This window comes from Galeopterus variegatus, unplaced genomic scaffold (genome assembly GCF_000696425.1).
Source record: "Galeopterus variegatus unplaced genomic scaffold, G_variegatus-3.0.2 Scaffold5556, whole genome shotgun sequence".
Lineage (NCBI taxonomy): Eukaryota > Metazoa > Chordata > Mammalia > Dermoptera > Cynocephalidae > Galeopterus > Galeopterus variegatus.
Genome location: NW_007731667.1, coordinates 14,060 through 41,243, shown reverse-complemented (window position 1 = coordinate 41,243; position 27,184 = coordinate 14,060). Strand labels below are relative to the sequence as shown.

The following is a 27,184-nucleotide window of genomic DNA, read 5'->3' as shown; positions in this document are numbered from 1 at the left end:
GGTTGCGATCCGTTGCCGGACACGGAAAAAGACAAAAGACAAAAAAAAAAAAAAAGATTTTAATTATATTTAATAATATATTGATTCATACATTATTAATGATATATTTGATATTATTTAGTGATATATTAATAATATATTTAATTCTATTATTTTTCATAAGCAAAGATTTTACAGTTATACTGCTCTGTACTCAGAGCCTCAATGCATTTGGTTGTAAATTGGTGTAACATTTATGGAAAACATCTGGTAATAATGTATTTATGAACCTTAAATCATTCATATTTTCTGACCCAGTAATTTCACTTCCGTGAATCTATCTATCTTAAGGAAATTTGGGTCAGTCAAGTAGAACATGAATATTTATTGAGTACTTACTATGTGCCAGGTGCTGTGCTACATACTAAGGATGTGGAGCTGAGCAAAGTAGACACAGTGCCTGCCCTCACAGAGTATATCATCTGGTGGGGAAGACAGACAGTAAGCAAATAATTGTAGAAAGTAAATAATTACATGGGTGTAAAGTGAGATGTGGAGCTGAGCAAAGTAGACACAGTGCCTGCCCTCACAGAGTATATCATCTGGTGGGGGAAGACAGACAGTAAGCAAATAATTGTAGAAAGTAAATAATTACATGGGTGTAAAGTGGTCCACAGTAGAAATACCAGGTACTGTGACAGCATCAAACTGGAGGATCTAATCTAGTTTAAGGGCTCCAGGACATGAAGATTTATTTATTGGAACTAAAAATTATAAACAAACTACTTGTCTTAAGGTAGAAGACAGGTTAAATTATGCTACTAGAACAGCACTGTAGTTAAGCCTGTGGGCTCTAGAGGCAGACCACCTGAGTTCAAATCCTTTATCTGTCACTATTTAGCTGAGTGATCATGGGAAAATTAATTAATCCCTGCACTTCTCTATAAAATTAGAACCCTACCTACCTCACAGGGTCATTGTGAGAATTAGTAGAGTTCATATATTTAAAGTGCTTAGGATAGTATAAAGTGAATAATTGATAAATGTTAGATATTTTAAAAATCAAGTTTATATTAATATGACATAATATTGTATAGCCACTTGAAAATAATATTTCAAAGAATTAAAATTTTAAAATATAGACAAATAGTCTAGAAGAGTTTGTGATGAAAAGCATCAGTTTTCCTACCCAAAACACTGTATCCTCAGTTCCACTTCCTGAAGGCAACCTCTTTTAACTATTTCTGTTCTTTAGTTCTTTTGATGATGTTATAAAATCTTAATGTTGCTCTTATATCTCTCTTCGAGTTATCAATTTTTCACAATATTTGTATACTCTTTATTGGGAAAAAATGATACTGATACCACCTTTCTCCCTTCCCGCTACTCCCAAAATTTGATAATTGCATCATTATTTTTATTCCATTGATTACCTTTGGGTCTTTAAATAACATACCTATATTTCTTTTTCCACCGACTTTCTATTTATTTTATTTTTAATCAAAGAATACTTGTATGTAGTTTTAAAAGTCAACCCATACTATAAAGCTTATAAAGAAAACAGCAGTCTTCTGCTTCAACTTTCTTCATTCCCAAGTTACATTTAAATTTTTGTTAACCTTAGGTGCAGAGGGCTGAGTTATTCATACTCATTACACTAGCATCATTTATTATATGCAACCTCCTTCTATTTTATTTCATTCTTCTATTTGATCTCCATCTCTCTCTTCTGATAGACAGCTGCTCTAATATGTTTGATATGTATATTGAATTATTTTTATGTGCACTTTAGAATATGAAGAGCTTTTGTGTGTGCATATATTAGTAATTTATATAAATGTTATTGTGCTACAAACTTTTCCCTCATTCAGCACTGTGTTTTTAAGACCTGCCCATGCTGCTGTGTGTACATCTCATTTATTCTTTTAATTGCTGCATGGTGGACTAGGTGTGCATCCACCCCGTTTTACTTATTCTATCCTCAGCCTAAGAGGAGGCAATTATTTTCAATTCTTTTAACTATTCTTCTAATATTTATTTGCACAATTACAAATAATACATTCGTTCTGCTTCTATTTCTTGATTTTTTCAATTGGAGATATTATGTATTGATTTCCTACAATGGAAGTAAAGATTTAGGCTTCTTAACACAATCCCCTTCCAGCGGCCCCCTCAACTTCCCTTCTCCCCATCTTCCCGATGTAGCTATGTCTGAATTTTTGACTATGTCAATCTTTAGTGCTTTCATAATTAAGCTTATGTAAATACAGTTCAAAAAGAGCCATATTATCTGTCATTGTGACTCTTTTCTTGTACAACAGCACAGTGTTTAAGAGCAAGAACTATGGAACTCGACAGCAAAGGTTTGAATTCCAGCTCTGAAACTTATTAGCTGTGTGCCTTTGGACAAACTGCTTAACCTCTCTGTGCCTCTGTTTCTGAATATCTGATAGGGAATGTCTCAATTATTACGCCTACTTTATCTGAATTTTTCTGAGTATATTTTTTCAGATGAACTTTGAAATTATTTAGTAACATTTCTTCTTCAAATCCCATTGAGATTTTGATTTTGATAATGTCCAATTTATAGATTAATTTAGGAAAAAATTGACATTTTGCATCTTTTTCTCCAAAAACATAGTTTACCTTTATATTTACTTGTCATTATTTAGAAAATACTTATGACTACATTTTTATTGTAAAAAATCATAATAGATGAAATGAAACTCTCCTTTACTCGTGACCAATTCCAGTATATTTCGTAACTCACTTTCTTTTATTGATTGAATGATAAATTCTATGTTCCAGGATAAACCTTGCCTATTTCAACCTCCTAACATCCCCCAACACTCACTTTTGTTTTTTGTTGGCTCATGATCACTGATAATTCTTATCTCATCCTTACCTTTGCTTGCACATTTCCTTCTGTTTGGAATTCCTCCTTCTTCCCTTCTACCTTTTCATTCTATCTATTCTTTACGATTTCAGTTCCCATCTGCTCAATGAAACCTTCTACTCTCTCTAACCCATGATGCTTTTTCCCTTTGCTGAACATTTTCTGCACCCGAACATTCATTGTTTGTATTTTTTCTTAGGCTTTGACGTATTAACCAATTAGATTGTAAATTCCTTGTATGTCTTACTCTTATCTGTATTCTTCACAGTCCTTACCTGGCTACACAGGTGTTTATTAAGTTATTTTAGGATAAACAAGATGATATTGGAGGTTATCTGTCTAACTTTCTCATTTATTAGATGATAAAACTGTTGGGTGATTGGTTATCGTGTTTCATTATCATGTCCCCATTGCTTTTTCTCAGCTACCCAAACTGGTGAGAGAAGCCACCTTCCTCCCATAGATTTACACACATTGTACCCACAGCTCAGGCTGACATGGGAAGACATCAGAAGCAGCAATCTGGTTCAGCTGGTTACTAAGTTTGTAGCTTAAGAGATTTGAGGTATTAAATACTCTGGGTGTTCAAGATGTTCGTCTAATTTTATTAAGTGGAATTTTGTGAAGGAAACTTTTCTTTCTCAAGGACTAACATTAATATCACTTTTTGAAAACTAAAGGGTTTTTTTGTGAAAAATTTCAAAAGATTATTTTTATCCAGGAGACTTGGTATTTTGATTTGAATTGCAATTAATTTTGACAGTCTGAAGGACCTCTTGTGGCTGTTATTTTACTGGTTTCTGGAGAGTGAGATGAATCTTGCATCCTTTTTCAAATAGTACATAATATTTAAGGGGGAATTATTTTGCTGTTGGCAACACTAAAAACAGCCTTTCCCCTCCCTTTGGCTATTACGACAAGTGTGAAATTGATTTTTAATGGTAATGAAAGCAAACTACTCAAAGACTGTTAACACTTGAGGCAATTACATGTAATCTTTACTGTCTGCTTTACACAGGAGAAGCACGTGAACCTGTTACATATCGAGTCCCGAAAATCAAAGAGAAGAAACTCAGAATTTGAGGTTTTTGTTGACTGTGATATCAACAGAGAACAATTGAATGATATTTTTCATCTGTTGAAGTCTTATACTAATGTTCTCTCTGTGAATCCACCTGAAAATTTTGCTATAAAGGAAGACAGTAAGTTTGAAAATTGAAAATACTACTTAGAAGATTAAATACCTAACATGTATGTGTCCAATCTTAGATTCATCTTGAAGACATGAAAGTAGAAATAAAACACTATCTCTTCAAATTGCTTACAGTCTGGTAGTGAAGGGAACTCAAACTGTTGGTTCTCAAAATACTAAAGAAAAATTATAAAGCAACATTTGATCAAGTGTGAAAGAAGTGAAAAAGAACCCTTGAATATAAGACATAATTCAGAATAGTTAGGAATCAATTAGGTTATCTCTCAATTTCCAAATCGTCAAGTATTTTGTGATTCCACAAACCTCCAACTCACAATTCCTGAGCACTTAATAACTCTTACAGGGCTTAGCACCTAGCAAATCTTAAATGAATATTTGAATTTTTTGAGAATGTTGATGGTTGCTGACAACTGTGATGTGAAATGTACTATTTACAGCATTCCTTCCTGTCCCCGCTCCCACCAAAAGCAACTGAGAAAACAATAAAGCTTTCTAAGGTTTCAGATACTCAGATACCAAAGTTATAAACTAAAATCTCTATTTGTGGAAAAAATCCTTGTAGTTTATTTGAGGCAAAAGACAAATGGACAATTCAGCCACATTTTATATATGGTACTTAATCTAAAATAATCTCTTCAGATTATGTCACAATATTTGGGATATAATCCAGGCTGATATTCATCTATTATGCATTCATACAGCTGCATAAATATTAAAATATTGATATACCTTCACTTCTGGCTGAGAGAGAGCTACTTCTCTTCGTCCTTGAGTGCTTCCATGCTTTAAAAGCCTCTGTAGGGCCGGCCCGGTGGCGCACTGGAGAGTGCGCCGTCAATCTCTTCAGATTATGTCACAATATTTGGGATATAATCCAGGCTGATATTCATCTATTATGCATTCATACAGCTGCATAAATATTAAAATATTGATATACCTTCACTTCTGGCTGAGAGAGAGCTACTTCTCTTCGTCCTTGAGTGCTTCCATGCTTTAAAAGCCTCTGTAGGGCCGGCCCGGTGGCGCACTGGAGAGTGCACCGTCTGGGAGTGTGGCGGCGCTCCCGCTGAGGGTTCAGATCCCATGTGGAGACCGGTTCCCGCTCACTGGTTGAGCGCGGTGCGGACGCAACACTGAGGGTTGCAATCCCGTTGCCGGTCAGTAAAAAAGACAAAAAGGAAAACAAACAAACTAAAAAAAGCCTCTGTAGCTCCAGATCACCCCCTGGAGTCCCATGCCCACCATTAACAACTAAAAAGTTAACCCCTGGCAGAGCAGGAGCCTATGACTGCTGCTGCCTATTTTGAGTGGTTAGTGCCCCGGCTGAATATATTGTTAAATCTCTTGAATATCACTCCTTGGTATGTTAGAAAGAGCAATACACTGGAGCAAGAAGGATTGAGTTCTAGTCCTCTCTATTCCATTAGAAATGAGTTACCTTGGGTAAATTACTTTACCTCTCTGGAGTTTGGTTACCTCATCTGTAAAATGAAGAGTTTTACAGATGGCGAAATGGTTCAGTTGATAGTTAGGGTACACCAACTTGTGTCAGGTATTTTTACTGAGAAATGGGAATACAAAAATATATAGTCCCTACTCTATAGTTCCCAGCCTTTTGTGTAAGGCAGGCATATACATACATACACTATAATAAAACATAGTGAAAGCCTTTGAAAGTTAGAAAATATAAATGGCAAAAATATAAATGATTTGTAAGATTATTTTCATCAACAGAAATAAACATTCAAAGTTCTTATTAAAATTGCACCTTGGTCTGTAAATACAGTTATATATTATTCTGCTTTTGTGGGATAACTAAATATGTAGCTTAATTTATTTTTTTTAACTTTGATCTGTTACTAAAGTACAGTATTTCTTGACACTTGGGAAATCAACCTCAAAAAAATTTTAAAGCTTAAAAAGTTTGAGTAGGGCTGCCCGGTTAGCTCAGTTGGTTAAAGTGCAGCCTTGTAACACCAAGATCAAGGGTTTGGTTCCCCCTACCAGCCAGCCACCAAAAAAAAAATAATAATAATAATAAGTTTGAGTAAAATTTACTTCTTAGAAATAAAGCAGTTAACTTGTATAAAATTTGCCTCAGTGTACAAGCTAAAAGTAAAAATATTGTTCAAATGCATTAATTTTGTCTTCCTTATTGTCTTATTTAAGATGGTCTCTTCAACTTTTAGTGGTTTTTGTATTTTGCAGGTATGGAAACTCTTCCTTGGTTTCCAAAGAAGATTTCTGACCTGGACCATTGTGCCAACAGAGTTCTGATGTATGGATCTGAACTAGATGCAGACCATCCTGTAAATATTTTTAATAAATACTTTCATAAAAATAATTTAAAGTAAACTAAAAATTAAGGGCAACTTATTTATTGAGAAAATGTGTTTTCTAGACTAAATAGGATCTTGTTTTAATTTAGATTTCAGGAAGCATAAGTAGACCTCCATGTTGGTGGAATTGAGAGTAAACTGCCTGAAATGCACTTAACTTCATCGGCTCCCAAACATCTGTCCTATGCCTGGCATTCCTATTATTAAGAGCCATTCTAAGGGTTATACTAAAATGAAGACAGTGTCTTCAGTCAGTTTTTATTAAAATGGGCACATGTTATTGGAAAGGGGAATAAAGATGGGCCAGAGAAAAACCACCCACGCTGCCCAGCATGATTGGATTATTAAGGAAGTTGATAAACTAGGAAGTTGTTCCCTTGCAAAACTGCACAGTACAGGCAAGACTTGGAGAATTAGTAAATCCAGAGCATTAAGCTTACTAATAGAGTTCTAGGTTCCTGGGAGGGGAGGAGAGAAGAGGGTACAATTTTGGAGTCACACAGATCAGGACTTTAATCTAGCCTCCCCTACTTTTTAGCTCTGTGAATGTGACCTTATACTACCTTAGACAGCCACCAGCTGATCCATCCATTTATTCTATAATCTTACTGAGTTACTATTGCAACTAATTGCAGTACTTGCCCTGAAGGAGCTCACAGCTTAGTTAAAAAGCTAAAGCACACATATGTAAATAAATAAACACAAGATAAAATGTAAAAATTGCGCTGTGACATGAACAAATTACTTTGAAATATACACGAAAGCAAACACCTCCAAAGAGATCAAAGAAAGGTAACATTTCGATTGGGTCTTAAAAGATTTCGGCAGGTAGGAGATGGAGAGGGAGGACAATTCAGAGGGGACAATATGAGCAAAGGTTCAGAGGCAAGAACATCTGGGGCATGCCTATGAAAGATGAGTGCATCAGGTTTACTGATCTACAACCAAGTCCTGCTAATTTCTATCTCTGAAATATTTCTTAAGTTTGTTCTTTATTCATCCCTACTAGCACATCTCTTATCTGGTCTCCCTGCCTCCATCCTTGCCACCTTCAACCCCATCCTCCTTATAGTCAGTAGGATGATTTAAAACCTCAATATGACCATTAATCCCCCTTCTCTCTTAAAAATCACCAAAGGTTCCTATGTACATGCCTAAGAGAATTAAAAACATACAAGTATACTTCAAAAAGTTTGTGGAAAATAAAATTAAAATACAAATCTCTCCATGAACCTTTTCAAATACCCTCGTGTGTTCATACAAAAACTTGTATACAAATGTTCATAGCGGCATTATTCATAATAGTGAAAAAGTCCCAACTGTCCATCAGCTGACAAATGGATAATGTATAATATAGCCATGCAATGGAATATTATTGGCCATAAGAAGGCATGAAATATTGATAAGTGCTATAACATGGATGAACCTTAAAGACAGTATGATAAATGAAAGAAGTCAGTCACAAAAGGCCCCATATCGAGATGTCCAGAATAGGCAAATTCACAGAAACGCAAAGTAGATTACTGGTTGCAAGGGGCTGGCAGTGGGGATGGGGGAAATGGGGAATGATTGCTAATGAGTATGGTGTTTCTTTTTGGGGTCATAAAGTTTTCTGTAACTAGGTAGTGGAGATGGTTGTTCAACTCTGGATATACTATAGACCACTGAATGGTTATTTTATGGTATGTAAATTATATCTCTATAAAGTTGTTATTTTTTAAAAAAATCGCCAATGGATTCCCATTACCCAAGGCTAAAACCTTGAGTACTCAAGGCTAAGACCTTTAACTTGCAGTCACCTGACTAGTCTTCAACACACTCCACCTCACTCTCCAAGCTGCAGCACCACTGGATTGCTTGTATTTTCTTAGGCACAACACGCTGGTTTTCATCTCTGTGCTGTTATGGGTGCTGTCCTTTATGCCCTCTTCCACCCAGCTATCTCCACTCCTCTTTTGAGATTTAGCTCAGGAGTCGTCATTGGGAAGCCTTTCCAGAGCCATGTTATTCTCTTTTACATACACTGGATTATGAGTTTCTTGTTTGGGTTTGTGTGGCATTCTTTGCATATGTGTGCAATATCTGTGCAATATGACACTTATATTGTTTTACAATAATCAGTTCATGTAAACTCATTGAATCCCCAGATTGTGCTTTACTCATATTTGTTCCTCCAGATTTTAGCACAGGGCCAGGTGCGTAGTAGGGGCTCATAAGTCTGTATTAAAACATGAGTCTCGTTCTTTTTTTTCAGGTGTCTCCATCTCTCCTATAATTTGTATTATTAGCTATTTCCTCCTGGGCTTTGATTTTTGATTTCTTATTTTGTTTATTTTTAAAAAATATTTTTTATAAGTATAAATTCTAACATTGTTATTTTTTTAAATCATCATCACTTTTGCTTATTATGCAAGTGATGACTATGTTTGCATTTGGTGAAAAAAATCTAAGGCTAGATTCATTTGTCACTATTTCAAATATTATTAATTACTATCACATGTAAATATAACTGAAGATGTAGTCAAATGACGAAAAAAAAAACTTATCATTGGAAAAGAGCCATGTATTTAATTTAACTAAGGTGGTGCTTTCCCTATTCTTCAAACAATTTTATCTTTGTATCCACTAGGGTATCATTGTATGTCTAGTATCTTTTGTCTTTGTAGCCATTAGAGTTTAAAGTTGTCATGTAATATTGACTTTAAAATATAAATGATCATAAATCTCTAAACAGTGCTTGCTCATAGCAACAATTATGTATCTTTTTAACATGATAGCTCAAGTTATAAAATGTTTTCTAAATATCATTTGTCAAGTATTTTTTAGTATGGACTTTTAAAAACTTATCTTTAATTATCAGGGCTTCAAAGACAATGTCTACCGTAAAAGACGGAAGTATTTTGCAGACTTGGCCATGAACTATAAACAGTAAGTATGTTATAAAAATAATACATCCAATTTTGAGATAATAAAATGTATGAATAAATTGTGTTCATTTAATAAACAAAAAGTAAAATAAGTGTTACTGTTTATTGAATGCTAATTCAAATAATTTTCATGAACTATAAACAGTAAGTATGTTATAAAAATAATACATCCAATTTTGAGATAATAAAATATATGAATAAATTGTGTTCATTTAATAAACAAAAAGTAAAATAAGTGTTACTGTTTATTGAATGCTAATTCAAATAATTTTTTCCCTTTATCTCATTAGTGGACACCCCATTCCTAAGGTTGAATTCACTGAAGAGGAGATTAAGACCTGGGGAACTGTGTTCCGAGAGCTCAACAAACTCTATCCAACCCATGCTTGCAGAGAGTATCTCAGAAACTTACCTTTGCTTTCTAAACATTGTGGGTATCGGGAAGATAATATCCCACAATTGGAAGATGTCTCAAACTTTTTAAAAGGTAATGAACTAATTAATTTTTATAAGAGGAATGTTGAACTCTGTTCAGATCATGACAGCATGTTTAATAGAGGAAGAAAGTCTAGTTATATGGAAGATCAGACTCTTCTTGTACTGTCTTGGGGTATTGGATTCAGGATTGGGCGCCACATTTGAAGAGGAATAATCAGAACCTGGAGCAAGAGTAGAGGAAAGTGAGCAGAATTATAAGGGGATTTGAAAATACGGAGTAAGTACAATTTGAAGGACTCTTGGGGTGTTTAACCTGGAGATTTAGGGAACATTATAGCTTTATTTAAGTACGTGAAAGTCATCTTATATAATAGAGGGATTACTTTGTGACCTCCAAAGTAGAGAACTATTGGATGGAAACTACAAGATCTTGGCTCAAGGGAGAATACCTTATTAAAGGAGCCACTTGAAAATAGAATAGGCTCATGAGATGGTTAGTTTGCCCTCCACGGAGGTGTTCATGCAGACATTCCACATCCCCTTGTCATAGATGTGGTAAAGGAGATCCAAACATGTTGGGGAAGGTTGGAGTATTTGATATCTGAAGCCCCTTTCCACACTAAGATTCTATCATTTTTCTAAGGAAGATTTGCTAGTAGAGGCATAAACAAAGAGTAAGGACAATTTTGTTCCTTTTAGTTCTTCATACTTGTCTGGTCCAGGCCTTATTATTTTTTCTAGCATACATAGGAAGTAAAATGATCACTGAGTGATCTTCAGGGTATACAATATTTAAGAAAAATAAATATCCCTCTTTATCTCAGCAGATTAGAAATCTTAATTTAAAAGAAGTTGTGTTTTTTTAAACTCAGACAGAGGTTAGTTTATTCCCATCACGGTCTGAAATTGCTATATTTGAGTCTCTTACATAGACTGTTACAAAAAGCTACATATATTTTCAACTCCTTAATTCTAATTATTCAACAACTATACACAAAGCTAAGAAGATGTAAACAGGAAAGGGCTATATAGTTTCCACGAGGGAAGAAGTTATTTAAGTGGTTCCTACAAAAACTAGACTTGAAAAACATAGTAATTAAAGATGATAGAGAATCAATACATATGACCTTGCTGGACTTACAAACATGGACAAGCAAGTGCTACAAGTTGTTGTAAAATCAAATTTGCATGCAATTTGGAGGAAGTATTTTGTTATGAATACAAAACTGAAAGCTGTTCACTTGGGATCTGGAGCCTGGGCTGGCTGCAGAATGTGTTGCTGAAAGTCTTTCAAGGGCAAATGTCAAAGATTGAAACCAATACTAAAAGACAGTTCAAACAAAGCATCATTTGAAAGGGGCTACCTGCACTGTCAAATATGGTAGCCACTAGACACATGCAGTTGTTTGTTTGTTTGTTTATTTGGTGGTGGTACAAATTTTAAATAAAATAAATTTAAACCAAAGTGTTAGTTTCTCAGTCACACTAGCCACATCTCAAATGCTTGATAGCTACATGTGGCTAGTGGTTGCTTTATTGGACAGCACAGATATAAAACATTTCTATCATTGTGGAAAATTCTATTGGGCAGTGCATTTTACCCATCAGAGTGGGAGAATCCAAGTATAAAGCAACTGGATGGAAGTGGAATATTAGTCATGAAAGTTTGAAATGAAGGGCAAGATTGGAGCTTACAGGAGTCTTTGGAGCCACTGAAGCTTAGTGGCAGGTTCCTTTTACAGTATGCACGCAATCTTGGCTATTGGGGATGGAAGAGCACCATCCAGTTTAGATACAATAAAGGGACTACTTTATAAGAGATAGTGTTGGCTAATAATGGCATAGATTAAAAAATGGTTTTGATCTAAATTAATAGATCTTGTTGGTGAATACCTTTGAAAAGAAAATAAGATTTTGTAGGGGATATTCTAAACTCTTCAGAGAGACAGTAAGATGCAGTATAAAGAGACCTGGGTCCTCATCCTACCTTTATCATCTACTGTGTGGCTTTGGGCACATTACTGAGTCTCTGAGCCTCAGTTTTATTGTTGTCGCAATAAGGAGAAAAGTCCTTAACCTATATTGTAAGCATGAAAGGAGATGTGATATGTAAAATGACTAACTCATTGCCTGGCCATGGTAAGTGCTTAATAGTTATTAGTTGCCCTTAGTATGCATATGATAAGTGTTAGTTTCTATGTCCTCCCTCAAAGCGTCACTGGGTGTCACTGACAGAATTAAAATGCTGCAGGCAATGGTTTGTCTCATAAAGATTTTCTCTGTTTTCTCCTTTGCTTTGCAGAGCGCACAGGTTTTTCCATCCGTCCTGTGGCTGGTTACCTATCACCAAGAGATTTCTTATCAGGTTTAGCCTTTCGAGTTTTTCACTGCACTCAGTATGTGAGACACAGTTCAGATCCCCTCTATACCCCAGAGCCGTAAGTACTTCACTTCAGCCATGAAATGGTTATTTATAATAGTGGCACCTATCTCATGGTTTATTATTTTTTTATTTTTATTTTTTTTGAATATTAAATGAATTAACACATGTAAAGCATTTAGAATAGTGTCTGGCATATAGTACATGTTCCATGCTCTATACATGTTAGCCATTATTATTATCATTATTATTAATTGACAACCTGTGTGGTGCCAGGTGCTGTTCTCAGCATGGGGTATATAACACTGAAAAAAATCAGACAAAAATTCCTGCCTTCACAGAGCTTGTATTCCAGCGGGGGATACAGATAATAAACAAACAAGGAAATGTATGTGTGTATCATCTTAGCTGGAGATGAGGGCCATGGAGAAAAACAAAGCCGGAAAATGGGATGTATGCATGGGTGGGGGTGGGGGCGGTGCAGGGGTTGTTGCTGTTTTAAAATGGGTAATCAGGGAAGGTCTTGCTGAGAAGATGACATTTGAGCAGAGACCTGATTTGGGTGGGGGTGGGGAGGGCATGTGGATGTCTACCGGTATCCAATATGCACTTATATGTGTGTGTCTGTGAGTGGCCAAGATTTTGAATCAAAATTGTTTCTTTATTTGATTAGTGTCCTTTGTGATCCATCACCAAAGTAATACCACCTGATAATTAGAATAAAAGTAAGATTGGATTTTGATTTGATCGAATGATTGATTATGCATTTGTGCTAAGGATCACAGCATGACAAGCTTGTACCTTCCATCACCAAAGTAATACCACCTGATAATTAGAATAAAAGTAAGATTGGATTTTGATTTGATTGAATGATTGATTATGCATTTGTGCTAAGGATCACAGCATGACAAGCTTGTACCTTTATTTCAGAGATACCTGCCATGAACTCTTAGGTCATGTTCCTCTTTTGGCTGAACCTAGTTTTGCTCAGTTCTCCCAAGAAATTGGTCTGGCTTCTCTTGGCGCTTCAGAGGAGGCTGTTCAAAAACTGGCAACGGTATAAATCTGAATATAGCTGTATAGATCAGTAGTTCTCAACTGGGGGGGGGGTATATGTGTATTTGTGTAGTTTAAGGGTTCATATTCAAGATGACCATTAGAGAATATGTCTTTGCTCATAATATTTAATTTCATTTAAATAATCTAAGTAACAACATTAAAGAAAGATGTACAATTTTAAGGGTTTTCAAAAGGAGACCTGAGCTTTAAAAAGGCAGAGAAATACTTGATGACAATAATGTTAATAGATTGTATAGCTTTTATTTTCCAATAAAAATGACAGGTTCTATAAAATTTATGCTAAAAATATTTTTGAGCACTAGGTACAAGACACTGCTGGAAATACAAAGATGAGTAAGGCTTGGTCCTTGCCTTCAAAGAGCTTATATACCACATGAAGAGGCAGTTACATTAGAATGAGATAAAGTCTATAGGGAAGTTCAGATAAAATGCTTTGGGAGTGCGGAGAACTGTTTGGGGGAGGTTTCATGGAAGAAGGACATCTGCACTAGCCCATGAAGAGTGAGTAATGTTTTTATGAGCAAAAAAGGAAGGAAGGGCCGAGCCCGTGGCGCACTCAGGAGAGTGTGGTGCTGGGAGCGCAGAGACTCTCCCGCCGCGGGTTCGGATCCTATATGGGAATGGCCGGTGCGCTCACTGGATGAGCATGGTGTGGGCCACACCACACCAAGGGTTGCGATCCCCTTACTGGTCACGAAAAAAAAAAAAAAAAAAAAAAAAAAAAAGGAAGGAAGAGCATCTCAAGATGAGGGCACACAAGAAAAGACAAGGAGGTGCTTGGTGTGTCTGGGGAAATGACAAGAAGCTGGAACAGCGTGTGTGTGTTGGGAGGGTGGTGGGGAGGTGGCATGAAATAGGCTAGATGTTAGAACAGTGCTTCTCAAATTGTGGTTTGGAGACCCCTGGGGTCCCTGAGACCCATTCATGGGGTACTAGAGGTCAAAATCATGCATAGGTAAAAGGTCCATTCAAAGTGCAAAGTAGATTTTAATTTAACAAACAGAGTTCATTGCCAGAGTTCAGATTCCACATTGCATATGAACTTTAAGAAACTACCCCTTGTTCAGTTTTGATGTAATGTCAAGGAAGCATATTCACAATTATCTGAAAAGTCTGTTAGAATACTCAACCCTTTTCCAACTACATAACTGTGCAGAGCTGAATTTTTTTCATATACTTTAAGCAAAACAACATATTGCAGCAGGTTAAATACAGAAGCAGATATGACAATCCATCTGTCTTCTAGACAAACATTAAATAATGTCTAGCCAGACATTAAAAAGATTTTTAACAATGTTGTTAATTAGCTTGATTCAAACATTCCACACTGTATACATATATCCTCACATCACCAGGTACCCTGTAATTATATACAATTATACTTTGTCAAAAAATAAAATTAAAAAAAAATTGTGACAATGTAAAACAATGCTACTTTTCTTAACTTTTTTTGTTTGGTACAATATAGTTATTTTTATTAAAGTGTTTTTATGTTATCACAAAATGGGCTTATTATATTTTAAAGTGAGTTAGTAAACATTTAAATGTTTTCTCAGTTTTAATTTTTAACATGATTAGTATAGCTAGCTATAACCTATACAAATAAAGGATCTTTGGGGTCCTTGGTAATTTTTAATTGTGTATGAGAATCCTCAGAAAAAAAATTTGAGAAATCCTGGTTTAAAATGAGGCTAGATTGAAGAAAGACTTATGAACTAGGCTGGGGGTCTTGGGCTTTTTTCTGGGCTACTTTGGGTCAGTGACAAAGTTGAAATTTGTTTTAAATTGAGTCGTTCAGGATTTGAAAGTAATATTGATGTACATTTGCAGTGCTACTTTTTCACTGTGGAGTTTGGTCTGTGTAAACAAGATGGGCACCTGAGAGTCTTTGGCGCTGGCTTACTTTCTTCTATCAGTGAACTCAAAGTAAGAGTTATAAATCTTTGCACATAACCATATTTACATAGTATAATTGATACAACCTGAAGTAGTTTTTGTGTTGAACAAGAGCTTACTGTGGAAAATACTTCGGGTAGCAGTAACCATTATTTGAAGGCATATTTTCCGAGTTTTCTGAATATATATTTTATATATATAGAGATCATTCCACACTGTACACATATATGATAACCTCACTGTGTACCCTATAATTACATACAATTATGCTCTGTCAAAAAATAAAATTACAATAAAAAGATTTATAACAGTGTAAAACAATGCTACTTTTCTCACTTTGTTTTGTAAAATATAGTTATTTTTATTAAAATGTTATTATGTTACCATAAAATGGGTTTATTATATTTTAAAGTTATTAGTAAACATTTAAAATTTTAGTAAACATTTAAAATATACAAATTTGGAAAATAGAGAAAAATGCTTTCAAGTAATGTTACTGCCACCCTAAATATGTATGTATGTTTATATATGTCAGAAACGCTTTTTATTTAAAACACTTTTTATTTAAAAGATACTATATCATATTATTATATACTTTTTTTGGTAATGGCTTTAGTGAAATATAATTCACATACCATACAATTTACTGACCATCCATTTTTAATAGAAAAGTTGTTTGACCCAGTGGGTAGATCTGGTCTCAGCCTGACTCTCTCAGCCCCAATCCTTCTTGAGTAAAATGACCTTTATGATCACTTAGAATACCTCCATGAGTATTATCGTTAAGAAAGGAGGATATCAGAGGCAGAAAAATTTCCCTAGTAATACCAGGATAGATATATACATGACTACTTTGGGTTTTTTACCTGTGTGGGATTCCAGGACTCTCTCAGCATGTAGTGTAGGGACGTAGGTCAGACTGATTGCGTGCATATTTAATAAAGACTTGTCCTTTGCCCAGTGTGTGAAATAGGTGTTCTGTTGCTTATTTAGTTTTTATCATTTACCCCCTAGAAATTGATTGTCTATTATTTGTTTTCTTAAACAGAGAATTTACCAAAACAATTAAGCGCCCATTTGGAGTGAAGTATAATCCATATACACGGAGTATTCAGATCCTGAAAGACACCAAGAGCATTACCAGCGCCATGAATGAGCTGCGACATGATCTTGATGTTGTCAGTGATGCCCTTGCTCAAGTCAGCAGGCAACTGAGTATCTGACATTTGCCAGCCCTAATCCAGAAAGCACTTGAGAATTAATTCAGAGGCCTGTAGGCCAACTCTTGCTTTTCTTGAAGACCTGACTGTGGAGGGACAGCAGCTTCTGGCCAAATTATATTCTCTAATCCTACTCCTTAATGAACTACCAGTCTGGAAATTTGCACCTGTACACTCTGCTACCCATTTTTTTGGTTTTGTTTGTTTGTTTAGGGCTTTTTTTGGTAATGGCTTTAGTGAAATATAATTCACATACCATACAATTTACTGACCATCCATTTTTAATAGAAAAGTTGTTTGACCCAATGGGTAGATCTGGTCTCAGCCTGACTCTCTCAGCCCCAATCCTTCTTGAGTAAAATGACCTTTATGATCACTTAGAATACCTCCATGAGTATTATTGAGTAGACCCATATTGTTCCTTGAGATCCCCTTATTTCTAAAGTATCTGTTACTTACCTCTGAATTTGTGCCAAGCTCAATTACATTCACACACCTAAATTTGATGGGAGATCGGTTGTCTTCACTGCTAGCATGAGCAAAAGCAGAGGCCTTTGTACATGGAGTATACCTAGTAAAGAGCAAGTAGTCTGGATTCAAATGTAGTGTCTTGTAGGGAAATAGGAGTCGCTAAGTCTGGAAAGGTTGATTGGAGCATAATCCTTAAGACTGGGCTATGAATTGGGGACTTTATTTTGTAGGCACTAGGGAGCAGGGCCGGCCCATGGCTCACTCGGTAGAGTGCGGTGCTGATAACACCAAGGCCACGGGTTCGGATCCTATATAGGGATGGCCGGTTTGCTCACTGGCTGAGCGTGGTGCTGACAACACCAAGCCAAGGGTTGAGATCCCCTTACCGGTCATCTTTTAAAAAAACAAACAAACAAAAAAAAAAAAACAGGCAGTGTTACAGGAGGGAATTATAGCTAAGTATAGGTTTAAACAACTAAAACTAGTAATAGCAGTAAAATTAACAATGTGACATTCCAGAAGGCAATTTGTAAAAAGCTAAGTCAATCCACCAACAAACAGCTTGCCCTTAGTAAACATTTTCTTTTCTACATACTTTCTACAGCAATTTCTTTAGCATATTTAAATAGCATTCAAGCAGTTTTTTTTAACATATCTAAAGAACAATCAGTAGGTTAAATAGTCAATAGTTAGTCAAGCTGGAATCAAACCAGCAACCTAAAACAATCAAAGTATACAATCCCATCCCTAAACAGTGATTAGAATTGATTAGATTGCTTTTGCCAACCTTATCTGTGGACTGTCGTACCCTACTCAAGAGCCTTTTGGCTCATTCATGCATTACCTAAAAATCCAAGGAGAATCAAGATTTCTAACCCACTACACAGGTATCATGAAGGGATTGTCCTCAGGCTAGCAGGAGGCAGTGTTGTCAAAGGAAGAGTTCAAATTGAGGCAGATGAGAGAAGCACAAAGTTCAAGTAGGGAAAGCAGGGCTGAGTACTTTATTTCCAATGTATAAGGTGAGGCCATAAATAGGAAGGCAAGCAATGAGAGTAGAGTTTGGGGAAAAGGGGGAGGAAATGGAATGTTAGAAAGGTCAGTAAGAGTAGTTTAGGACTGAGACTGTAAATAATGCGAGAGTTGCAAGGATTGGTTTTTATGTGGTTTCAGCTGTGTAGCACAGTAAACAGTCCTGTTATAAATGGGTCAAGCTGGACTCCCAAATACATACTTGTCTCTCTTTAATTTGCTCCTTTCCTCTCCCTATCCACTAAATGAAGATGTTCCTCAAGTTTCTGTCTTTGGCCTCTTTTCTGCTGTCTCTTCATGGGCAATATCCTTCAATTCTTATTTTGGATGACTTCTATATTTACACTTCTAACCCTGACATCTTTCTTGAATTTTTGCCTCTTAATTCCAACTGCCTGCTGGATATTTCCATCTAGACATCCCATAAATTGGCCAATGTTGTACAACTTCATGTGGCACCATTCACATAGAACAAAATGGGGTTGTGCAATGTGGCAGCCCTGCCAAGTATTTCAAATTCGACACATCCAAAACGGAACTTAGAATCACCTAAGTTTTACACCCCATCAGCCTCCTCTCCCAGTGATCTAATTTCTGTTAATGGTATATTAAGGGTCATATTTTTAGCCAGTTTTCCAGGTCTTTAGCTACTTAAAAAGCTGTGCCCTTATCTTTTTTTTACATTAGTAGTCAAATTGTATACCATTTAATATGTTTTATTTCAACAGACCACTAGATCATTTAATCCTTTTTAGACCTCAAAAGAAATTATAAAAAACTTTAAAAAATGTATTTAATTTCACGTTATACTAGGAAATAGTTTTGAAGAGTAACTCATGCTATTTTAGATTTTTATATTACTTATAAATTTTAATAGCTAATCAACTGCTAAGTATACATTTAATCTGTTAGCTAATCTGAAATCATTTGAAATATTGATTAGCTAGTTTTTAGTTAGTCTATTTGGTTCCAAGGATATCTGTTTGTAGGCAAACCATAATAGATGGCAAATAACAGGAAATTATACATACTGTGTCTGGTTATTTTCATAGTTATTAAATTTTACAGTGATAGTGTTTAAAAATCACATTGTGATGAAAGCACACAAAAATAAATGCTAAAGGCACAACCCTATAATTCACAACTTCAGAACAATGGAAATATTTAATGATGGATTTCAGTTCTTTCTTCTAACCTCTGGATTTGTGGTATTTGGTAAAACAGAAGTCCTGAGAGTCTTAGAATTTTCATGCATTTAAAATATTCAGATCATTAGGCCGGCCCGTGGCTCACTCGGTAGAGTGTGGTGCTGATAACACCAAGGCCGCGGGTTCGGATCCTACATAGGGATGGCCGGTTCGCTCACTGGCTGAGCGTGGTGCTGACAACACCAAGCCAAGGGTTGAGATCCCCTTACCGGTCATCTTTTAAAACAAAACAAAAAAAAAAAATTCAGATCATCTAGGAATATGTTAATAGTTCCTCAAATATGAGAACAAAATTGAACTGAAGGCTTGTTTCATAATTCTTAATCAATGAATCATTACTCAAAGACACAGTATCCTCTGACTTTGTGAAGAAAGCTCAAAAAGCCAGTTATCAGAATGCCTATATTTCTTAATCTGTATATTTTGTCATCCAAAGTTATACAAGTAGTAATGGCACACCAAAATGTATGTAATTATTGTTAATTCTTAAGTTTGCTTCCAAATTGAAAAAAAGAAAAAAATCCTGGAGTTCTCTAAAGGAACATATAATACAGTCCTTCTAGGAAGTGTGTAAAGATACTGTGGTCTATTTAAGTCCATTCATTGTTTTACTATGTAATATACGTTTATGATTTGCAGGTTTGTTACTCAACTGGATAATAACACAGAACTCATGTTCTCAACATTTATTTTTTTGTCAAACATACATTAAAAACTGATTTAAATTTATATTAGCAATTTTATTAACTTAAGAAATCCATCACATCCTTATTACTCTTAAAAAGCCTATGAATATGCTTTATGTCCATATAAATATATACAATAGAAGCCAAACACACCTTGAACTTAGTAACCACTTTTCAGAGTTCTTCGTAAAGTCTCAGTTTCATCTTCCTTATCTGTAAAATGAGCTAAATATACTGCACTGACTTGTTAAGATGAATTATGCTGTGAGAGGACTTTGTACAAAGAAATTTTATTTTCAACACGTAAGGAATCATTAATATAATCACTCTATTAATTAAGGTTCCCCCATGGCTTTTGGATAATTTTATCTTCCTCTAGAGGGCATTAATTTTTGGTTCTAGCAGGCATGTGAAGATCTTTAGTACAATTAGAGATTAAACCAATGAGAAGCTGAACTTCGGTCTGTGTTGCCTGGTCTTATTTCCAGTTCATCTCTACTCTTAGGGTGTATCTCTTTAGGGATTCTGAGTGAAAGCTATGAGTGTGTACCAGGGCTTCTTGTTGGGGACCTTGGACTCCTACTTTTGTCCCCTCCTTTTTTTTTTTCTTTTTTCTTTTTTTACATTTTAATTAGTTATTATTTTTATATTCTAAGATGTTCCGGAGCAGTTGTGGGGGAGGGGGAGAGGGGAAAGGGGAGGGGGAGGGGGTGGAGGAGAATGGGGGGGTGGTCAATGCCCCCTCATGGTGGCACCCCCCTCATGCTGGCAGGGGAGCCCAGGGGGTTTCTGGCGGCTCCTTGGCCATGGCTTGGCTGCATGCGGACTTTAGGGAGGGTGTGGCTGAGGCCCTGCGCAGGCTGCCCCGCTCCTCGCCAGGAGCCCGGGGCACTTCTGGCAGGATGCAGACATGGAGGGGGCGTGGCTGAGGCCCTAGGAACCCCACCTGTCCCACCTTCATTGTTACCGTCCCTCCCCCCAACCCCAACCCCCAAGAGATAGCTAAAAGTTTCTCAGCTGCTGCTTTCAGCTCGGTGTTTTAGCCTGCAACACACTGCTTGCTAATTAGCAAGTGCTTCAAGAAGAAAAGTAATGCCAAATATAATCTCTCAGCTTCTAGGTCTTGGCCCTTCGACTTCTTGCTGCTTTGATAGCTCTCCAATGACTTGGAACGGATTTTAAGAATATTTTCTGGCAGCTTTTCTAGTTGTTTTTGTGAAAGAATTGGTCTGCAGATAGTTTATCTTCCTTTATCAAAAGCAGAAAACTGACCTTGGAGTAAATCATTTAACTTCTTTGAGCTTCAGTTTTCTCATCCATAGGGTAATTAATGATCCTAACAATAATTATACCAGTATTATCGGGAAGGTCTAATAAAATAATAAAATAGAAAAAACTTCCTAACCCATATGGTACAGAAATATAGTCTGTATGGCCCCAAATATTTTACACTTTCCTTGTGAGGAGGGACAAGGCATCTGAAGTGATACCATCAAATAGTTTAAATCTAGCTCCATTCGAGAACTGCAACTCAACCAGGCTGCATATGGGAAGAATTAGTCAGAGGCATGTACATAGTTGAAATAGTTGCAACATCTCAACATTTCCAAGAAACTGCATTAAGTGATGTAACATAGTCATATAACTGTAGGTTAGCTAAGGTATTGAACATATGCACACTGAAGGGGTGAGAGTGGAAAACAACTGTATTCTTCCAGACCCTCTCTCTGTTAAAACTGGCTTTGTAGGTAATTCTTCCTTCGTTCTTTGGGTGAACTCTCAGGTCACTGCCTTGACTTTTCTGCTCACTCACAGATAACGAAAAGTCCTTAGCTGCTTCTAATCTCCCTCTCTATGTCTACACACACACGATTCCTCATTTTAGTATTTCAAAAGTCATGTGTAAAAATTTAAAATATCATACTTTCAAGTTAAAGCTTTTCTCCTCCTCTAGAACTCAGAAAGGAGGAGGTGTGCTCAGCTTCTTCATTTCCTTGCTCCTTCCCCACTCCGACTCCTGCAGGGTTGGAGAGTGGTGGTGGGGAGGAGAGGTAAGGAGTAGAAAAGTTCTTTTTGGTCTGATACAGTTGGGAGCTGGCATTAGTGCTTTCTGTACTTGGTAAGTATTTAATGCTGACTCATTTTCTTGTGGTTGTTTTGAAAGACCTTGCCATTCTCTTATTTCTCAGGAGCTCTTGACGTGTATGTCTCTGAGTGGGCTGTTGAATTCATCTCTCTCAGTGGTCAACTCTCCAGTGGGTGTCACTTCAGAATTCCCCTGGATAGGGTCTAGGACCATTCCCTGGCCAATTTGCTCATGAACAGGAAACTCACATGAGAGATACCCAGACCATTCTTTATCTTGAAAAACTCTGGGCATGAAAGACCTCCCCAAAGCATCAGTCTCACTTTGCTCAACTATCAGAGCAGTTATCCAACCATAAACCCTTGTATTTTTTGGCATGGATTAGACAGTGGCCTGCCTGAGTCCCAATCTAGAGGGATGCATACTAAGCTCTCTTAGCGGCCCTGTTGAATTACCTTTCTTTAGACATGAGATGCGTGGACCCACACCATTTTGATAACTTGTGGCCACATATCCTATTAGAATTCTCTCTTGGCCTCTCCAACCCTTTTCACAGACTGGAAGTCACACACTGGTTTCTAGACATCTACTTTGTCAGTTCTACTTTGGTGGTCTTACACCTCACTTTATAATCTGGGAGTAATTGGCACTTACTGCCTTGGGCTCTGAGCCAAAACTGAGTCAGCAAGTGTTCATTTTTACGTCCTTTACCCATGCTTGAAAGGAACAGTCACAACAAAAAAGCCCACTCTTATACAACTGTCAGCAAACACGGCATAGTTTCTGCACATCAAGGTTTCTAGAAAATGAAAGAGCCGCTTTGCCTCTCCAAAGTTTGCATTTTTCTTAGTATGATCATCGATGTTCTCCAGATGCCACAGGCTGGAGAGGTAACGGTGAGGGGCTGCCCTCAAGTGGCCTTACAGGCAGAAAAAACAAGAAGTGGGTGGAGTGGAAGAAAGCGAAAGGACTGTGTAAGAGCTCACCTGAGACGCTTCCCAGGGACTCCCAGGCATAAAGGGTGATGCGTACCAGAGGTCTGTGTCAGCAGAGGGGCCAAGACCTACTGAATGTGGATTATCATCTTCTGTGTGAGCCCATTTGCTCCATATTTCTGACACACATTGCCACATTTCCCTTCTGGAAAATTGTACTCATTTAACTCCACCGGCAGTTATGACGGTCTCTGATAAAAGCCATTTTATATTAAAATCTTTGTTGGGTGACAATTACCCAGTATTGATTTATTTTACTGAAAATTATCTAGAATCAGAATTAGGCCCGAGCCCTGCCCGCAGCGCTGAGGGTGAGAAGGCTGCCCGGGCAGGAGGCGATGCGGACCAGCCTCCTCTATTCAGCGTCGCGGGGTGCGAGTTCCCGCTCCGTGCCAGGCGCTGAGGGTGACACCAGCCACACAAGACACTACACTCGCCTGCCAAGAAGCTCCCGCAGATTTTGCAAACGCACATCAAAGCAGGCTCGGGACAGTTCCGCCTGAGACACTGCGCAGGACCCTTTCCACCGTCTCTGGCTCAATTCCCTCTCTCAGCAAACGGTGTTACAATTCCTGCCCTGTCAGCCCCTCTGGGCTGTTGTGGGACACCAAGGAGACGAAACCGTGGAGACGAAAATGTGAACTCTGTGCCTGTATGGAATTATTACTAAAAATGAAAAGCGCGAGGGGAGCGAAGAGAGGCCGAGTGGCCTGGCAAGACAGAGGCCGGTGGCAGGGACGCTGGCAGAGCGTCCGGGAGGGCCGCCCGGGAGGCTGCTCCGGCGACTGAGGGCTGGCCCCGCCCACGACCGGTGCCCTCTGCCATCCACAGGCCCCTCCCCGCGCCGGACCCAGCCCCCGACGCCGATCCCTCCGCCGCGGCCGGGTCTCTACTGCGCCGGCCTCTCCGCCGGCGGGCCCGCCCCCGCGCGGCTTCTCCCGGAAGCGCCGGCGCAGCGTCCCGGCATGGCGCGTGAGCAGGGCGCCTCGCAGGCTGTCCCTGCTGCGGCCACGCTCTTCGCTTGGGTACGTGACTCCTCCCCTCGGCCGGGGTGGGACTGAGGGGCGCCGGGACGCAGGAGCGCCCGGCCTGGGTGTGGGTGGGCGGCTCGGGGACTGGGCGGCTCAAGTCCGAGCCGGCCTCTGGGTTGGATTATCCTAGTCTGGGGGCTGAGGAGGAGAGGGCGGGGAGGGAAGCGTCTCTTCGAGGCGTGACGGAGAAGCCTGGTAGCTGGTGGGGTCGGGACTGAGGGCGGGGGGCTGAGGGGCAGCGAGAAGAACCTGTCTGCAGGGCAGAGCGTCTGCTTCCGCGAGAGCCCTCCGGCGGGGTAGCGCCTGGGAAGACAGCGCGGAGGGCTGGGCCGAGAGAGGATCGGCCTGTCCCACAGCCCCGCGTGGGCCACCTGTGCTCCCCACCCTCACCATGTCTGGAGGATGAAGGCCCTTCCCCAGCCCCACCCCAGCCTGGGGAGCATCCTTTGGATGCGAGGCCTGCGGTGTTTGGCCGCGCACAGGGCGCAGACCCTGCATATTTGCTGATGGGCTGCTGTGACCGGATCTTGTCTGTATTGGGGGTCTGGAAGTCTGGGCTGGCGTCGGTTTGAACGGGGCACTGAGAGGCGAGGTCAGCTTCATGTGTGGCTGGGAGAGAGGAGAATTTGTGCACAGGAGTGTGGCCGGCAGCCGACCGGCATGCACAGGGACAAGCAGACGTTGTGTCTTGTGGTTCTTCATAGCACGTATCGCAATTGTAATGACATGTATAATTTGTTAATGTCAGTCTCCTTGGCTGGAGTGTACGCGTCGTAAAGGCGGGGAGCGTGCCTGTCTTGTTCACAGCGCCTCACTTGGTCCCTGGCACATTGTAGTTCCGTACTGAATATTTGTTGACTAAAGAATGAATGAATGAGTACCCGTGTGCCCGGCCAAGCGCTGGTGTTTGGGAAATACACAAAAGTGAAAGACTTCCAGCTCTTGGGTTGGAGGAGAGTATATGACACCTATATTGCTGTTAAAAATCAGTGTTTATTGACCAATTGAAAAAAAAAGTAACGATCAGTGCAAGGCAGCGCTTGTTGATGTAAGACTGCAGTTTGGCAGAAGGGAGAGCATGATGTGGCCTGAGATAGTCTGGCTGTCTGAGGTCTTTGAGGTGGCACTTGAGCTGGGGGTGAGTTGGGGATTGAATGTGTCTCTGGCATTTTCCAGCCCAGAGACTGGCCTCTGTGTAGAGGAAACATTTGACAAAAAAGCCTTTCAGATATGGCCTTGTCTGTACTGAAATAGAAATATTGTTGAACCTCACTCTATTGCTGTGCTTGGAGGCTAGATGGTGTGTTCTTCCTAATCTATCTATAAGGGTAATTTAGTCTACTAGGGCTACCATAACGAAATACCACAGACTGGGAGGCTTAAACAACAGAAATTTATTTTCTCACGGTTCTGGAGGCTATAGATTCAAGATCAGGGTGTCAGCAGGCACCCTGATTCTCCTGAGGCCTCTCTTTGGTCTTCAGATATCTGCTTTCTTACTATGTCCTCACGTGGCCTTTTCTTTGTGCATGAGCATCCCTGTCGTTTCTTCTTATAAGCACACCAGTCGTATTGGATTAGGGCCCTACTCTAATAACCTCATTTAACTTTAATTACCTCTTTAAAGGTCCTATTTCCAAACACAGTCATATTCCGAGGTAATGGAGGTTAGGGCTTTAACTTATGAATTTTGGGGGAACACAGTTCAAGTCCATAACAAGGGGATTTACCTTGTTGGGGGTGTGTGTGTGTCTGAGATGTGTCAGGAGTGTTTGTAAGGAAGGGAAGAAAATACAGTTGTAATAGGTTGTATTAAATTTTTCTTCCTCTTGTTTTATCCTGGATTTAAGTCCTCTTGCTTCATTACAAAAATTGGCCTTGCTGCATTATAGAAATTGGTATTATTATTTTTATTGTTATTATTATTATTTTCTTTGGTGGTTAGCTGGTGCAGTGATCCGAACCCTTGACATTGGTGTTATCAGTACCATGCTGTAACCAAGTGAGCTAATTGGCCAGCCCAGTACCATATTTTGAACTCCAGAGTGCCCAATCAGATGTTCAGTAGTCTACAGCCCTGGTAATGGAGCAGCCACAGAGATCTCAGGGCTGAGTGAAAAATCCTGTGCATATATACTCCACTCCAGCAGTTTTTCATTCAGTCTTTCCTGCGGTAGGGATTCATAGGGTTTTATATTCATTCACTATATAAATATATGCACATCTTCTCTAAGCCAGCACAGTTTCAGATGCAGGGGAAATAGCAGTGAGCAAAACAAAGTTCCTGGCCTCATAGAGTTTACTCTCTAGTGAGGAGGTAGACAGTAAATGAGCAAACTAATAAACAATGTAATGTCAAAGGGTGATATAAAGAAAAGCAAAGCAGAAAAAGGGGGTAAAATGATGGGGGGGTACTATTTTAAATAGGGTCATACAATTATCTGCCTGCCAAGTAAGCTCTGGATTGATTCATCATATATTCTCTTTTTTTTTTTTTCTCTGTTTTCTTAGAGACACAGTAAGGTGTAGTGAAAGGAACAGGCATCCGACTTGTTACCTATCTAGCTATATAGCTATGGAAAGTTACTTAACCTCTCTGAGCTTTAGTTTCTTCATCTGTAAAATGGGAGTGATAATGCCCTTCTCCTTGGTTGTTGTAAGGATTAAAGGTGAATGCTCAGTACATAGAGAAGCACTCAGTAACTGGTAGCTAATATTGCCCTTGAGAGCCTCTAGGATCCGGGCTCTTGCCATGGCTTGCTCTTCCATCTTGGTGTCCTTACAGCCCAGGATGGCTGTGAAATAGATGACATGGGGAAGAATTTTGTATGGATGAATGTATTTTTTTTAGTTATTTTAAATCACTTTTCCTAAATACAGGTATCTTCAAAAACAAACATTTCAGAGGTTTTACTAATCTGCAGGATGAACCAGTTAGGAGTAGGTATTATAAGGATTTCTGAAATCTTAATAAGATTTTCTCTGCAGGTCTACAGTTCCTTATCTTCAATTCTAAATACAAAAAGCTGTGAACACCCCAAACTTCCTGGACATAGGGCGATTTATAGTCTTTGCCCACTTATTGGAAGTATTTGTACCTTTTATTGCAGAAATATTACTGTTTTGGGCCGAGCCCATGGCGCACTCGGGAGAGTGTGGCGCTGGGAGCGCAGGAGCGCTCCCGCACGGGTTCGGATCCTATATAGGGATGACCGGTGTGCTCACAGCGCTCACTGGCTGAGCGTGGTGCGGCCGGTCTCAAAAAAAAAAAAAAAAGGACAAAAAAAAAAAAAAAAAAAAAAAATTT

The 27,184-nt window shown here is 38.6% G+C and overlaps 2 protein-coding genes across 2 annotated transcripts in view; both read left to right on the top strand.

Annotated features, from left to right (window-relative positions):
* TPH1 (tryptophan hydroxylase 1) overlaps positions 1 to 16,538 on the top strand; it is a 17,733-nt gene extending 1,195 nt beyond the window's left edge. The window contains exons 2-10 of the mRNA XM_008589621.1: positions 3,894 to 4,077; positions 6,297 to 6,397; positions 9,288 to 9,355; positions 9,645 to 9,841; positions 12,095 to 12,230; positions 13,103 to 13,229; positions 15,083 to 15,178; positions 15,909 to 16,057; positions 16,197 to 16,538. Of these exons, the coding sequence (XP_008587843.1) occupies positions 3,894 to 4,077; positions 6,297 to 6,397; positions 9,288 to 9,355; positions 9,645 to 9,841; positions 12,095 to 12,230; positions 13,103 to 13,229; positions 15,083 to 15,178; positions 15,909 to 16,057; positions 16,197 to 16,371 (1,233 nt within the window). The 3' untranslated portion in view covers positions 16,372 to 16,538. The remainder of the gene's footprint in view (positions 1 to 3,893; positions 4,078 to 6,296; positions 6,398 to 9,287; positions 9,356 to 9,644; positions 9,842 to 12,094; positions 12,231 to 13,102; positions 13,230 to 15,082; positions 15,179 to 15,908; positions 16,058 to 16,196) is intronic.
* Positions 16,539 to 26,556: 10,018 nt separating this feature from the next.
* Positions 26,557 to 27,184, top strand: part of SERGEF (secretion regulating guanine nucleotide exchange factor) — a gene marked incomplete at its 3' end in the record, with an annotated part of 10,883 nt that continues 10,255 nt past the window's right edge. Inside the window, exon 1 of the mRNA XM_008589620.1 lies at positions 26,557 to 26,817. Coding sequence (XP_008587842.1) covers positions 26,803 to 26,817 — 15 coding nt within the window. The remainder of the gene's footprint in view (positions 26,818 to 27,184) is intronic.